At 32.3% G+C, this 16,937-nt stretch overlaps 2 protein-coding genes across 3 annotated transcripts; both read left to right on the forward strand.

Moving 5' to 3' along the window:
• Positions 1–20: 20 nt before the first annotated feature.
• LOC103855313 (phosphoenolpyruvate carboxykinase (ATP)-like) lies at positions 21–7,048 on the forward strand. Of its 2 annotated transcripts, XM_009132277.3 has the most exons (9): positions 21–4,203; positions 4,454–4,626; positions 4,720–4,873; positions 4,967–5,051; positions 5,159–5,732; positions 5,817–6,061; positions 6,140–6,309; positions 6,401–6,569; positions 6,682–7,048. In XM_009132277.3, exons 1-9 carry the CDS (start codon positions 3,914–3,916, stop codon positions 6,823–6,825), a joined length of 2,004 nt encoding a protein of 667 aa, XP_009130525.2. In that variant the 5' UTR covers positions 21–3,913; the 3' UTR covers positions 6,826–7,048. The 2 variants fall into 2 exon arrangements, with proteins under 2 accessions (XP_009130525.2, XP_033140900.1); XM_033285009.1 differs by having other exon boundaries at positions 4,454–4,873.
• A 4,485-nt stretch (positions 7,049–11,533) lies between these two features.
• On the forward strand, positions 11,534–16,437 carry LOC103855314 (transcription factor RAX3-like). Its single transcript, XM_009132279.3, has 3 exons — positions 11,534–13,438; positions 13,559–13,688; positions 13,789–16,437. The coding sequence occupies exons 1-3, from the start codon at positions 13,303–13,305 to the stop codon at positions 14,636–14,638; spliced, it is 1,116 nt and encodes a 371-aa protein (XP_009130527.1). The 5' UTR covers positions 11,534–13,302; the 3' UTR covers positions 14,639–16,437.
• Positions 16,438–16,937: the final 500 nt, after the last annotated feature.

A 16,937-nucleotide genomic window follows, 5' to 3' on the forward strand; every position in this document is an offset into this window, starting at 1 on the left:
TATTCCCAGTGGTTGTACTTGTATTATAATGTATGTCTTGTGACAACAATGAAATATAGAAAACTAATGATTAATATCATGAGAGACCCAAAAAATTGATTGGTGGTGCTTTGCTGTATTTTTAGCTCAGTAGGGCCAAATTTTGTAAAACAAAGATGAGAGAAGTAGGTATTGCCAAGCCCGTTAAGATAAAAGATTGATGTTGGCCCATCAATCCTTAACCTTTCATGCCACCACTCTATGTCCGATATGTCAAAAGATATAAACTATCTACCAGCAAGAAACATAAAGACCCACAAATAATTTAGTGAAAATAACATTTACACTACACTAAACCGGCCCAACAAAATGCCCTTTTTCAAAAAAACAAAAACAAAATGGACATATTCACCAAATCATGTAATTTAAGACTAGCCAGGAATTAAGAAAGTTAAGCCTTTTTCTAAACATTTTTGTTTTGCTGAAGCCTTTTAAAATTTTAATTTATTTCATGCTGAATACCAGTTGATTTTTATTTTTTACCAGTGGACGGCAGATAAAATGTACTACCTCCATTTTAAAATGTAATATGTTTAAAAAACAAAATGTTTCTAAATATAAGATGTTTTCAATAATTTAGGAAACTTTCAACTTCATTAAAAACTGTACACCCAATTATATTTTATAGTGTATTTTATAATTGGATAGCCTAATTTAATATCTGTTTCTGAAGAGAGAGAGTATCTGTTTATTGAAATTTTATCATTATTTTCTTTCTGAATGTAGTATTAGTGGTATAATTATTTAATTTAATTACTCAAATTTTAATTATTTGTAAAGTTGGTCAACTCTAAAAGACCCACGTCTCATAGATAAGGCACCTGATCTGGTTGTGATTAGGTCTGAAACTTTTATCCGAGATCCGGATTCGGTCCGAGATCCAGATTCGATCCGAGATTCAATCCGAATCCGATCCGAAAATCCGGATATCCGGAGAGGCCGAATTCGGATAGTAAAATGTTGGATTCGTCAAATCCGGATCCGAATCTAGATATCTTATTTTTTTAATCCGGATAACTGGATCCATAAATTTTATTAATAAGTATTTCAAAAATATTAATATCTATATATAAAAATTAATTTTATTGAATATGTTTTTGTTTTTATAATAGTATATATAAATTTTATGTAAATTTTGTAACATTACACATAAAAATAATTAAAACATTATATATATATAAATTATTGTTAATATTTTATATATATTATATTATTATTTATTTATTTTAAAAATCAAAATCTGGATCCGGATATCTGCTGGATATTACAATTTTCAGAAGGACACTCGGATATCCAAAAACGCTGGATCCAAATAAGAATAGTAAAATTATGGATCCACCGGATAAGGATTCGGATCCGAATACCTTAAAATTATCCGGATACCTGATCCGTCCGAGGTCTGGTTGTGATATGCGAAAAATTGTCCAACGTTGAAATTCGGATCACCGTCCCTTGAAATCGACTTCGCAGATCAAATACTGACACTTGGCTTTCTAAAAGGTTATCTATATCTAATTTACTCGAATTTTAAAGTAAACTTTTCCTAACTACAGCCCACGATTAATTATTTCTGGATATTTCTTTTTGATGACTTGTGGTTTGCAACCAGCGGTATAAACAATAACCATGTTTATATTTATTTATTACGCTAAATACAAATGAAATGCCATACATACTTACAAGTAAAAGATACGGGTTTCAACTTCCGCGTAACATTATAAATAAATTTATAGGGAAAACAATCCATTTTGCATTTGAAGTTCAAATAGTCTTCACTCACTATTTTTGTCTAGAGAAAGTAGTAATTTTTTTTTATCAACTGGTTACTTTCATTAAAATAAATCAAAACATAGAATTATGGCCTCGGGCCCAAATAAGAAACAAGACATGATTTAGCTAAATAATCCGCTGGCCCATTACAAGCCCGCGGGGTGAAGGTGAAGGAGCATGAGTGGAAGGGGGAGGAGGCGGAGAACGCCAGCGAGTCGATGTCCGATAAAATTCCATAGAGTTCCGTCGATCGTCTTCTCGTGGTGATAGCTCTGACGAGCACTTGAGAATCTGTGCGTAGACAGATGTTGGTGAACTGGAGGGATGAGGCCTGGATTAGCGCCTCTCTGATTGCTAGGGCCTCAGCCATGCAGGCGGAGGAGAAGTTTGCTTGGGGCGTGGATGCTCTGTGAAGTTCCTGGTCGTTCGGTCCGTAAAGATCCAACTCAAACCGGCTGCTTTTCGGTCTGATCGCCATGCGGCGTCTGTGTTTCCAAAATAATTAAATTATATTACTACTTAAGTTGTTTTTATTACATATACACGCATAATGAGTTTAACAGTTGATTTGATAGTATATAACCTAGTTTCCCTCATAACTGGTCGTATCAGTAAATCAACAAGGCCAAAATCAGATTATATTTATAATACATTAACAAATATTTCCACTTTAGCATGTTAAATTATCCACAAAATTATCGTATAAAAATGTGCCGTACCTTGAATAAAAACAGTATATATTATTTCAAGTCAAACAGCTGAAGACATGATCAATCATAAAAATCGAGCTTAAAATATGTTTGTAATTTGCACGGATAAGATTTTGGAAAACGACATTATACATTTGAAATACAAACATTGTGAAGATAAGAACTTGATGAGCAAGTCTTAGCAATATTCAAATGCTAACCAAAGAATAACTCAGGTTAAAGTAAGGTTTACTTGGGGTTGAGTTAGCAGACTTTGGACCAAAGAGAAGGCTCACTATTGGTGTATAGGTCTGAGCACAAAGCAGGACCGTTTGTCTCTATGCGTTTGGCCAAGACCAAGGTTGCTTCATCCATAAATAGAAACATTGGTCCAGAGAGAGAAAGTAGAGTAGAAGCGAGAGTGTGTGAGCACACAAGAAGCATTGTAAGGGTGAGAGAAACAAGATGTAAAGGCGTAAGCCTTGGGTAGTTTCTAAGGGGTTTTACAGAGTGGTTTCCTTAGCCATTCTTAGGAGAATCACTTGTAACCTCTTGTAATCCCTTTGTTCTAGTGGATTCCGAGCATAGTCTCGGCGAGATGTAGCGATCCTCGTTAATGGGCGTGAAATCGTTAAATGTCTGTGTGTTTTCCTTCTCTTAACTCTCACACTCTCTTATCCAAAGCTCTCTCTGTTTCATTCATCTCAACATAAATCTGTTCTGTATCTTTAAGTTAACACAACTAGAGTCTTGTCTGTTGAAGGAAATCTTAACAAACATATTTTCATACTGTTCTACCGGGGTGTATTAGTTGAATGTTACAATAGTTACCCGAATAGTTTCACGATTACCAACGTAAGACATGAACATATTCATCGGTCAAAACGGATATATGTAATATGCAAATTGATCTACGGTAGATCATCTACCATGTGCAAGCACAAGTTAACTATGTGGATAAACCAACGCAACGTCTAGTCATCTTACCATAGTAGACTAATAGTATATAGTAGTTGTAAACAACTGTCTTATCTACATTCTACAATCATGTATACACATTGCTACATGTGTAACGTGATAATCATCATTTAACTAAGTCAAACCACGTTTAGGCAAGTTAATTGAGACGCGTTTTCTGATAGTCAAAGGAAGCCTATAAAACGGCTTCTTCTTCTTTTCCATCATCACCCATTAATCTCTTCTCCTTTCAGACAAATCTTGTTTTTTGTTTTTGTTTTGTTATATATTCTTATTCTTCCACAAAGAAGAAGACATTCCGGTATTTACATTTTCTTCATAACTCTTTTTAAATTCATATACGTTTATATATTTGTGTGTGTGTGTGTAAAAATTGTGTAATATTTGTGTGTGAGCTAATTGTATATATTGATATATTCATCCCCACGTTAGCGGACATGGCGGGAAACGGAAACACTGACGGAGAATTCAGTTTCTCGGCTGCGGCTGCGCGTGATGCGCTTCCTCGGATCACCACGGAGAAGGGAGCCAAGTCTACGACGTCGAGTGACGTGTGCCACGACGACACCGCGTCACGAGGCAACTTTCAGACCATCGATCAGCTCCACAGTCTCCAGAAGAAACGATCTGCACCGACCACTCCTCTCAAAGAAGGAGGTGGCGTAGTGATGGGAACCAGTGGCCCTACCACTCCTGTCTCCGGTGAGAGTATGCTTCAATCAGTCAGGTGTGTAAATTTGTTATTAATATAACCCAAGGTCCTAATGTTTTTAAACTTTGTGATATGGAAATAAGAAATGTAATCAAGAAGTCAACAGAAAGTTGGATCTTAATTGATATATTTATAACACACAAAATGGAGGAATAACAAATATTATACGGTGTACGTGATTTATAAATCCAGTATATAATATGATAATATGAAATATGGGAAAACAATGACAATGAACATATATAATTTGTTGATGAATCGACAGTGCATCGTTGGCTTCGTTGACGAGAGAGACAGGACCGAAGGTAATCAGAGGAGATCCGACGTCGGCGGCTAAAGTGGCACACGTGCCACAAACTCCTACGTCAGTTCCGGCTGCTGACGTCAGCGACAGTTCTCTGAAATTCACTCACGTCCTTCACAATCTCTCTCCCGCAGGTAACCATCCAAAACGCAACCCATCTTCATTAACAAGATTTGATTACATATTTTACAAAACAAAACGTCACATTTTGAATTTTATGGTTGCAGAATTGTACGAGCAGGCCATAAAATATGAGAAAGGATCGTTCGTGACTTCCACCGGTGCGTTGGCCACTTTGTCGGGAGCCAAAACTGGTCGGTCTCCTAAAGACAAGCGTGTAGTTAAGGATGAGACAACTGCGTCCGAGCTCTGGTGGGGAAAGTAAGTCCCTCTCTATCTTAAACTTTAAACTATGATATAATTTATTTTTAACTTAACGTTGACTTTTACATTATATTACATTATTTTTAACAGAGGCTCACCAAATATCGAAATGGATGAACAAAGTTTTTTGGTGAACCGAGAAAGAGCTGTTGATTACTTGAACTCTTTGGACAAGGTATAACTCAAACAAACATCAAAGACTGCATGTTGTCAAGAAAATTATTTGCACTATTAGGGATAAATACAAACATTTATTTAGTTATATTTATATTATATCGTCAGGTGTTTGTGAATGATCAATACCTAAACTGGGACCCAGAGAACAAAATCAAAGTCAGAATAGTATCAGCAAGAGCTTACCATTCACTTTTCATGCACAACATGTGTATCCGTCCAACACCCGAAGAGCTAGAGAATTTCGGGACACCTGATTTCACGATCTACAACGCTGGAAAATTCCCATGTAACCGTTTCACTCACTACATGACATCATCGACAAGTGTCGACATAAACCTAGGAAGAAGAGAGATGGTGATTCTAGGGACACAATATGCTGGAGAAATGAAGAAAGGACTCTTCGGTGTGATGCATTATCTGATGCCTAAGAGAAAGATTTTGTCTCTTCACTCCGGTTGTAACATGGGAAAAGATGGAGATGTTGCTCTCTTTTTCGGTTTATCTGGAACCGGAAAGACTACATTGTCTACCGATCATAACCGATATTTGATTGGAGATGATGAGCACTGTTGGAGTGAGAGTGGAGTCTCGAATATTGAAGGTGGTTGTTACGCGAAATGCATTGATTTATCGAGGGAGAAAGAACCTGATATCTGGAACGCTATCAAATTTGGAACTGGTACGCACATCATTAAAACAAAAATTCTTTTTACAAAACTTTTTTGCCCTAACGTATAGCTCACGTTTCACATTTTGGGGACAGTTTTGGAGAATGTTGTGTTTGATGAGCATACAAGAGAAGTGGATTATACAGACAAATCAGTGACGGAGAACACACGTGCGGCTTATCCTATTGAGTATATCCCTAACTCAAAGATACCGTGCGTTGGACCACACCCTAAGAACGTGATCCTATTGGCTTGTGATGCTTTTGGTGTGCTGCCGCCAGTCAGCAAGCTGGATCTTGCTCAGACTATGTATCATTTCATCAGTGGATACACTGCTCTCGTAAGTCTTCTATCATCATCCAAGACTCAGCTAAATAAGACGTTCAGGTTGATGAGAAACGAATCTATGGTTTTGTAGGTTGCAGGAACAGAGGAAGGAGTTAAGGAGCCAAGAGCGACTTTCTCGGCTTGTTTTGGTGCTGCTTTCATTATGCTTCACCCAACCAAATATGCAGCTATGTTAGCCGAGAAAATGCAAGCTCAAGGAGCCACCGGTTGGCTTGTTAACACCGGCTGGTCTGGTGGAAGGTACAACCCATCCATCTCTACTTCAAGCTCTCAGAAAACCACAAAAAACATGTGTCATTGTTATAACTTTGAAATGTTGATAAATTTGCAGCTATGGATCTGGAAGTCGCATCAAGTTGGCGTATACAAGAAAGATTATTGATGCTATACATTCGGGTAGTCTCTTGAATGCAACTTATCAGAAAACTGAGATTTTTGGTTTGGAGATTCCAAATGAAGTTGAAGGAGTGCCTTCTGAGATTTTGGAGCCTATGAATGCAGTAAGTTAGAGAGATCAAATTTATATTTTATTTAACATGAGTCAGAATAAACCCCATATATTATAAAAACTATGAAAATTGACATTATTTGGTTATGTGTGTTTTGGTGCAGTGGGAAGACAAAGTGGCTTATAAGGACACATTGTTGAAGTTGGCTGGTTTGTTTAGAAACAATTTTGAGACATTCACAAGTCATAAGATCGGAGAAGATGGAAAGTTGACTGAAGAGATTCTTGCAGCTGGTCCAAACTTCTAAAGTGATGAAGATTATGATGATGAACCAACAATGTTTTCAAAAAGTACAACAACATATAAAAAAAATAAAGTGAATAAAGGAGAGAGTCGACGAATTTCAAGAAAACTCCATTTGATTATCAATCATATATTTTTCCAATTGAAGTGAGAACTATAATTATTATTTTCTTTTCATGAATGTTTGTTTACTCACAAAATAAGTTTACATGATTTGTTCAACCAAACTAATCTAAGTATCCTTTTTTCAAATAGCTGCAATGGCAGCAAGTATTTTTTTGGTTCTTGTATTGTTGATCTAGGTTTCTTGGGATTTAACTTGGATTCAAATTGTTGCAAAGGTAACAATTATGAAGTGTGTATGAAACAATGATTGGTTTTTAACTTTTGAGTTAAATGTAAGAAACTGAAACAGTGAAACCTATCATCCACATGCAAAATATCTATAAATCAAAAGTCTTCAATGTTTTTCTGATGAGATCTTTTGCTAACTCTTTTCCCTTTTCATGAAGCAATCTCTAGTCTACAAGATGCATTTATGATTTCTGCATCATAAATATAAACCACACCAACTTGTATTTATCTGGTTTCATTTGGGTGTTTATGTCGATTTGTATAGATTTATATGAATCTTATACTTCGTCTAGGTTTCTTATTGAAATTTTTGGGTCAAACATACAAAACTGTTGCTATCATAATGTTTGCTTCCATCTGAGCAGCAAGGTTTTGGTTTTGATCAAAAAGTTCAAGTATGAGACGACACAGCACCCTATGCATGATAACATATAACATATGGCTATTGTACTAAATTTTGATTTAGTTTACTGGTTAAGTTTGTAAGTATTGATGATGAAAGATCCTACATTTCTTTTATCAATTAGCAGGCAATATGCTTCAGTTTTGAAATGTACAAGTTCTTGTTTTGTTAATTGTATATTGCCAGTTTGATCGTATATATTGATGTTTTGTTTATTGTGTGTTAAGGATTTGTTTGAAGGTCTAAAGCTTATAGAAAACAAGATGGTAATATCTTTTCTTCCATCTAGTTTTGTTAGGCTACATACAATGAGGGTGTTTTTTTTGTAACACAATATTTTCATTAAAACAAGTTAAAACCCGATGTTTGAAACAGATGACACAACAGCGAACAAAGCTTGCTTAGCAAGAGCATCAACATCTTTGTTTCTGTTGCGATGAATCCAAACATAGATAAAATCAAAAGTTGACATAATGCACAAAATATCTGACAAAATGCCATACACTTCTGAAAGAAGCACATTTGATTTAGGGTTTGTACGATTTGGACTGAGTCTGAGGAAACTTGTAGGCGTTGAATAAGTGCAATGAAAGTGTTGAAAAAAAAATGACATGGAGTTTTTGGTATTGAATCTTTTCAACATTTGAAACAAAATTAAATGGGACCCACATTACTGTTGTGTTAACTTTGTATACTTTTACGAGACCAGAAAAAACAAGAAAGTATTTAAAAAAACAAAAAGAAAGAAAACAAATAATTGGTACAAATATATCTGTTTTATTGGTTCACACATTTTTAGATTTTTATTTCATCTTATCTATCTAAGATCAATTATTTTTTTACTAAATTATATTCTTAGAAAATAATATTTATACCATAATTCATAAATTTTTGTGTTCTATAAAATAAGATTTTTTTTTATTTGGAAATAAAAATATTTTTTTTGTGTTTTTGTAAGTTATAATTATTTGTTTTAATATGTGGAAAATAAAAAATGATGTGGAATGTTGAAATGGTAAAATAGGGTGTTGAATAATCTTAACCATTGTACATTGTCATAAGTGATAAGACTATAGTTTGAGAAAAAAATCTCTTATCAATGTTTTTTTTTGAGAACTAAATCACTATTTAATTTTGAATTGTGTTTTCCTTTAGATTAAATTTTATTTTTGAATTGTTTTGTCTATGGAATGTATGAAGAGTGATGTGGCTAAAATCAGAAAGGCCAAGGATTGAAACTAAATAACGTGTGAAATAAGTGAACAAATCCGCATTGATTTGCCGGTTTTTTTGCTTAATGAGTGACAGCTTAATTATACTTTACAAGTTGGCGTTTACTGATTATACTAATTACTATTGTTTAATACTACCAAAATAAGTATAATCTAACCTCCACTATCTTTGTCCTTGGACCGACACATTTCCCTCCTAATCCTGTTCAAACCTAAAAATTACCAATTCATGAAATCAACTCCTAATCCAATTGTGTTTCATGAGTTTTTTTCTGAAATTTATTGGGAGTAAAAATTATAAATGCTATATACGGATATACTTGTGGAAGATCTTATCAAACACATTAACCTTCTAGCGACATGAGGAAACGTTGAACTTTATGCAAAAGGATGTCATGATTATCTCATGATTACGATACAACAACATGTTTTATGGAGTATTAAATTATTATTAGATTAGTCATTAGTGTAACAAAAAGAGGGTTTATACTTGTCACGAGAGTCTTATCATAGAAGTAGGATTCACCTTCTTTTGCATAGAATACTTCCAGAAAGTAAATGAATCCTAAAAAGTACCATCAGGGAAAGAGAAGATAAAATCGTGGAAGAAAGAAATATGCCTTGAGATATATATTGTAGTGATCTTCCTCTTCTGTATCTTTACCTGCTGTTTGACAATTATTTTCCTCCTCTTTTCACTATTTTTAAAGCTGTTTAGTAGATCATTCAATTTTAGTCAATCTTGTACGTGTTATCATCAAAAATATTTTCTAGATGGATTTCATTTATTAAGATAATTACTTAAATCAAACTAGAATGCATATGATATAATCATGGATGGATTTCGCAGATCCTTGAATACTAGGTTGAAAAAAAAAATCATGGATGGATTTCGCAGATTCTTGAATAGGGTCTTTTCATAGCTTGAAAACGAAAATAACATATATAGACATGACTTTAGAATATCAAATCCAATATATTTTTTTCGCTAAAAATCGCTCATTCAGCAGTACGTCTTAACTCCTAACTTAAAGCAAACCACATTATTAATATATGTTTTTAACATAATTACTGATATATGTTTAACACAAAAGTTTTGGTTATTATTGAAATTTTAAGACACTAAAAAGAACCGTAGGCTTATTGAGCAAAAAAAAAAAAGGGGGGGGGATTGAATTAGCGTAAATGTCATATAGAAGTATGGAAAATTCGCAATAACATTATAAAAATCTCAAATAGTATAATTTTTTCTAAGTTTAACATTATAGATGCCATGATCCACAAAGTTTATTACTATTCTTATGGGAAATTTGGAAAAGAAGGGATGGCCTACGCTGCAAGACCAATTCCTGTTTCCTACTAGTGTTGTTGAAATCTGAATACAATTTTTATTTTATTTTTATCACCCTTAGCTTCAAAGTTCAGACTTTATTTAACCTTTCCATAAATAAAGATATTTTACCCATGATGGTTCATATTTTATTCCACAAAAGCATATAAACACAGTGAATAATACCTCAATAATTTGAAGACTTTATATTTCCAAGTGCTTTGACTTTTAACCCTTTAGTAACCATCACAAGTCAAGTCAAATTTTTTTGTTTCCTCTAGAAGCTTTGGCTCATTTAAACTTGAAAAATGAACCCATTCAAAGTTACATTTCAAATCTTCTTTGTTTGTTTATGAGTATTCAATAGTATTTCACTTGTTTTGCAATATACTAAATTATTATAAACAATACATCCAAATGGACCGATATTTATTTTAATCAAAGATTAGGAGAAAAAAAAACAATATTAACCATATACGTTTGTATAAGAACGTCCAAAATTGTGACGATACTTAATAAGAGACTGTGGGTTTTCTTGTTCCTTAATCTCAGCTGCCGTGGAAAATGTGTTAATTAGTAAATTACTATTAAGTTATGCTATGTTCTTAACATACCTATCAAATCTTTGATTAAAATTTAATTATGGGTCCATGAGACAGTCGTCATTATTAGGTTCAGTAGCTATACTGCATGATTACTAATTAAGTAGCTATATTTTTATAAGAATTAAACAAATCTATCAATATATCACCACTTCATTATATTACCTTTTAGCTATATTTCTATAAGAATTAAACAAATAGATCGAACAAATGTATATATACATGTAACAAAAAAAGTTAAATCCAGATTTATTAAAGACACAGACCTAACTCCCCGAATGGAGGTACAGCCCACGGATAAACCCTTTTCTGGGCATTCAAATGAACCGAAAGCAATAACTCATATCCGTGTGACCAGCGGGGTTCGAACCAGAATTCGCCATATTGAGTTTTTTCCTTCAAGCGCCACTAGACTACCACCACTGGTTCTATATACATATATTTTGTGTTAAAAAAAATGTTCATCTTATAATTCCTTTAAAATTCGTTAGATGTAAATTTTCTCCGAGGGTTGGCAAAGTTTTGTTCACCAACCATAACGGAATTCCCTCTCACAAATTCCGATATCTCTATTACACCTTTCATTTCATCTCTTTTGGTACATATCAATAACTCATATCCTTTTCAAAAGGGTAATATTATATTAACAAGTGATTCATCGATCATGCACCAAATCCTATATATGTTTGGTGATGATTTTTGACAGTTAATTTCATGGATTTGATTATTTATCTTGAATATTTTGGTATACTATAGATAAGTTGTTTGTATGTATCAAGGAGCGTTTAGTTACAATTAATTAGCGAACAGCAAAGGACGTTATACGATGCTACTCTTTTGTTAAATCCACGCTTAATTAGTTTTGATCTAAGAAAACTTTGTATGCCAAACGTTTTTTTATTGGTAACGACGATGGTCTACATCCTTTAGCGAACTTCAAATAGGCGATACATGAAAATACCAGTGTTCTCATATATTATTTTCTTGAGAAGTATTAATATATATTTTGATCAGTGAGATGTTGTTCAATACGAGTTTCTGTATATTTATATTTTTAGATGGTTCACACATTTCAATCACCAAACATTCGATGTATTTGTCTCTATCTCGACAACATGTATATACTCCTCTGTACTATATATACTACAACATCAATTACTAAAAATATATTAATAATGTATATAATCGTACGTACTACGTACAAGTCTCATTTTGACACTAATTGATTCAATTTTTGAAAATATTGAATTATTTTGTTACTCTTGATGACCAAGTCTATCACATGCATGTAATAAAAGTACACATAATCGGTCTTTCTTCTTATTCGTAAGCTGCCATGCAAGTGGGCCTTCAAGCTTCCGTGAAGTCTTATGTAATAATTACATACACACGCACACGCGCACACACGCTATATATAAGTATTTATGTATATGCATATTAATTAATCCATATGTAACTCCATTATAATCAAATCGAAGGTATTTGTGATTTTGCATGCCATTTACTATTTATGTTAATCATACTCCTAAACCACAGATCAAAGACTAAATAATAATTATAAAATCCATTACTCGCTAGGACATGAATCATGAGGAAAACCTATATATAGCGTGTAATATCTAATGATATGCTTGTTGCTCCACAAAAAAAGTGTGTAATATCATACAATAATCGTACATGTTTAAGCGTACATTTTACTAGCAACACAGAATGGCGGATAAAATATAATTACAATAACTTTTGATCAAAATAATAATAATAATTATTATAATAACTAACTGCAAAAACTCTACAGTGATAACACAACGATTAATTTCCACTCTTTCAAAAAAAAAAAAAAAAACTCAAAAGTGATTATAAATTTAGAACTAGATGCAACTCATACAATAAATTACAAAATATATTTCATAGTTTTCAATCTTGCTCTTCCATCCGGAAACTTATTTAGTAATAAACTGTTCTAAAGTTAGATGAATACAGCCTAAAATCGAGAATATAGAAGGAAGAGACAAAAGAGTCAAAGGATGGCGGCCGGCTAAGCAAACATTATAATTGACGGGGTGTTTTACATATAATTGGTGGGGTTTATATTTAACAAATTTTCCTTAAGACTAAATATACATCAATTAGTATTGAATCTCTAGATGCTGATGCAGGAGCAAAGACAAATGAGAAAAAACATTAGTCTCCCCCTTCTCTGTCATTCGTTTCTAAATTCTACTAATATTTTATCACATAATTTATATCATTAAATTTCCAATTCCATAAAGTAACTTTTATTCATTTTTTAAACCCTAACTTTTGACATCTTCATCACAACTATCTCCTCCAGCTATTATATACTCTCTCCTTTAATTTTTTCTTCATTCACATATACTTTTCTCCATTATACACATTTCCAAGTATGTATATATAAAAACCTCACATACACGCACCATCACACAAACATCCTCCTCCTCCTCTTCATCATCAACATAGTTGAGAAAGATAAAAAAATAAAGAGGGAGAGAGAGAGAGAGAGAAAGAAACACATCAAGAGAAAGAATCACGAATCAAGAGGATGGGAAGAGCACCGTGTTGTGACAAGGCTAACGTGAAGAAAGGGCCTTGGTCTCCTGAAGAAGATGCAAAGCTCAAAGATTACATCGAGAGTAGTGGCACAGGAGGCAACTGGATCGCTTTGCCTCAGAAGATTGGTATATAATTATGATTTAAAATAGTTTGAGACGGTTTGAATATTCTATAGCAAATAGAACTTTCGTGTACATATTTTCGCGTTGATATTTTGTATATATTTTATATGTACATGTATATAGGTCTAAGGAGATGTGGGAAGAGTTGCAGACTAAGGTGGCTTAACTATTTGAGACCTAACATCAAACATGGTGGCTTCTCTGAGGAAGAGGACAACATCATTTGTAACCTCTATGTTACTATTGGTAGCAGGTACTATACTCTACTTGCGTCAAGATTATTAATTAAGACACTTGTTTTGAATTAGAGAACCATTATGTTTATATGTTCAATGGGGTTTTTTTTTTAAAAGGTGGTCTATAATTGCTGCACAATTGCCTGGAAGAACAGACAACGATATCAAGAACTATTGGAACACGAGGCTGAAGAAGAAGCTTCTTAACAAACAAAGAAAAGAGTTCCAAGAAGCTCGGATGAAGCAAGAGATGGTGATGATGAAACGACAGCAACAAGGACAAGGACAATGCCAAAGTAATGGTAGTACGGATCTTTATCTGAACAACATGTTTAGATCATCACCATGGCCATTACTGCCTCATCTTCCTCCTCCTCATAGTCAAGTACCTCTTGTGATGATGGAACCAACAAGCTGCAATTACTACCAACCGACACCGTCTTGCGCATTAGAACAAAAGCCATTGATCCCACTCAAGAACATGGTCAAGATTGAAGCAGAACCGGAGAGATCAAACCCTGATCATCATTATCCGGAAGACTCAATGACAAACTCTTTTGATCTTTCCTTCTCTCAGCTTTTGTTAGATCCTAATTACTACCTGGAATCAGGAGGAGGAGAAGGAGAGTTTGCTCTCATGAGTAGCAGTACGAACTCTCCATTACCAAACACAAGTAGTGATCACCATCAACATCAAAAAGAGATTACTCAATGGTTTGGGAGTAGTAATTTTCAGACAGAAGCTATCAATGATGTGTTCTTAAACAACAACAACTTAGCGAATTTTGAAACCAACGACGAGAACGCAAAACTATATGCAAACTCATCAGTAGCCGGAGCTGGAGCAGCGTTTGCCGGAGGAACGACGAGTACATCGGCTGATCAAAGCACAATAAGTTGGGAGGACATAACCTCTCTTGTTAACTCCGATGATGCAAGATACTTCAATGGGCCAAATAATGTGTAATTTTTTTCTGCAAAATTTTATTTTTACTTATATATATAAAGAGGTTTTTGTATAAGCTTATGACTTAAGAGAGTGGTAAAAAAAATCACATGGATTGAGATTAATATTCTCATATTTGTTTATTTTAGTTTCAACTTAGCTTTATTCACGAAAAACAATATATATGATCTTTTGAGTTTTTCTTTTTGATTAATGCTTTTATAAATTTGAAAGAGATTCTACCTTTTAGCTTCTTCCTTTTTCCCTAATAATTAGGTCTTTAGAAAATCTATAAATATTTTCAAATTACAATACATCTGACACATAAGAAGAAAGAAACAACTATGAATATAAATTTGAAAGCCTAAAAGAGGATTGTCTTTTAAACGCACCAACATCCACCAATATAAAAGTTCTTATTTTTAAAAGATAACACTGTTAATCATCTTATATATACGACATGGTCGTGTATATAATACACATGAATTGTTGGGTGCCTATAGTATTCATAAAGAATCCAAGGATGATTTCCTTCCCTGTTTCCTATGATCAACTCCACTGGAGTATATAATCATGCATGTAGATATGCATGATTATGATAAATTTGTCAATATTTATAACAGTAAAAACATTTATGACAGTCAAATTTGCTAAATCAGGTCATAAATAACAATCCAAATTTTATTGTTTTATAAATTAAATCACCAATGACTTCGAATACTTTATCAATTAAAAAATATAATGTTGTTTAGAAGCATATATAACAATATATTAAATAAAAAAAGTAATGGGTTTATGTTATCAAAAAAAATTATAAATTCATTATATTATGAAAACTATATATATGGACCAGCTTTAAAATATACGAAAATGGCAGACCCAATCTAATTACCTAAAAACATATTTGTCTAAAATAATCATAAAATAAAATTTAAATTTTATATACATATTTCAAATCAAAGTATTAATTTAAATTAATTTATATCAAAAATTGATTCAAAAATATACATATATTCAAAAATTGATTTTACTAAAATGTTTTTATAACCATTATAAAAATGTTTTAAATATATTTAAGAAAAATAAAATACAAAGCAATTTCAAACACCAACGTAAATTATGATTTTTATATTTCATATTAAGTTTTAAAAATATAAAATATATGATTATTTATCTGATGGTACATATAAAATACTATTAATTATATGATTACTTATATGATGGTAGGTAAAAAACACGATTAATTATATGATAACACATATATAATATTTAATAGTGACATGAAAAAAATAAATAACAACATATTTTTGCAATATTATATCTTCTATCTTATTAAAGTAGAAGTATCTTTGGGAATGTTTGGAAACAAGAAATTAAATTTTTTTTTGATGTCCATTATATTCTTATAAATTATCTGTTTGTACCAGATTTAAAATATAAAAAAATGACTCAATCTAATTACTTTTTTTGTGCAACTGGTCATCTAATTAACTAAAAACATATTTTGTCTAAATTAATCATTAAACAAAATTCAAAACAAAAATTGATTCAAAAATATATATGTATTCAAAAATTGATTTTTACTAATGTATTTTCCAGTAACAATTATAAAATTGTTTTCAATATATATATAAAAATACAATACAAAGGAACTAATAGATTGAGTAAACCTTATTTCTAATTTTTTTTATGGACCACCGAAACAGAATTAGATATACAATACTAGAAATAACTATAATATTTGAGTTACAATATCAAATAAACAATGAAACAAAAAATTAATATATGAATGTATTAGTATTCCTTTATTCGTATTACAAATGCAATAATAGTCAAACAATAATATATAACGAGACCATAATTTTTAAAATCCAACAATTACCGATTAGTTATGAATTTATAATGTTTTTGCAAATTAAAAGAAACACCCGCATGATCTAGTATTTAATTAAAAAGGACGCAGCAATATGGACACGTACATGGTCGGATCTATATGGCTTCGTCTGATAAGAGATATTATGACAAACACTCAAATACACATATGCAAATGGGTATGCACAACTATACACATGTTCATTTTTCTCAACAAAATATATGCTAGTTGTCATTTATTATATACTAGATCTCGATTCGCGCTACCGCGCGGATTTTTGTTTTCGTTTATTCTTACATAAATATTTTGTTTTCAATTCTAAATTGGTATATATTATAATATATATGTGTCTATCAATTTTTAAAACATAATAAATTTACTGTATATTTTTTTCATTGAATATATTGTTTCAAACTTTCACATGTATTTGTATCTTCTTCAATATAT

Source organism: Brassica rapa, chromosome A02 (genome assembly GCF_000309985.2).
Source record: "Brassica rapa cultivar Chiifu-401-42 chromosome A02, CAAS_Brap_v3.01, whole genome shotgun sequence".
In the NCBI taxonomy this organism is placed as follows: domain Eukaryota; kingdom Viridiplantae; phylum Streptophyta; class Magnoliopsida; order Brassicales; family Brassicaceae; genus Brassica; species Brassica rapa.

Bases quoted from the DNA above. Each gene is read 5' to 3' on its own strand.
- LOC103855313 (XM_033285009.1), top strand. From the start codon at position 3,914: ATGGCGGGAAACGGAAACACTGACGGAGAATTCAGTTTCTCGGCTGCG. The intron at 5,052-5,158 runs GTATAACTCAAA...TTATATCGTCAG, and splicing joins ACTTGAACTCTTTGGACAAG to GTGTTTGTGAATGATCAATA. The intron at 6,570-6,681 runs GTAAGTTAGAGA...GTTTTGGTGCAG, and splicing joins TTTTGGAGCCTATGAATGCA to TGGGAAGACAAAGTGGCTTA.
- LOC103855314 (XM_009132279.3), top strand. From the start codon at position 13,303: ATGGGAAGAGCACCGTGTTGTGACAAGGCTAACGTGAAGAAAGGGCCT. The intron at 13,439-13,558 runs GTATATAATTAT...ACATGTATATAG, and splicing joins CGCTTTGCCTCAGAAGATTG to GTCTAAGGAGATGTGGGAAG. The intron at 13,689-13,788 runs GTACTATACTCT...TTTTTTTAAAAG, and splicing joins TATGTTACTATTGGTAGCAG to GTGGTCTATAATTGCTGCAC.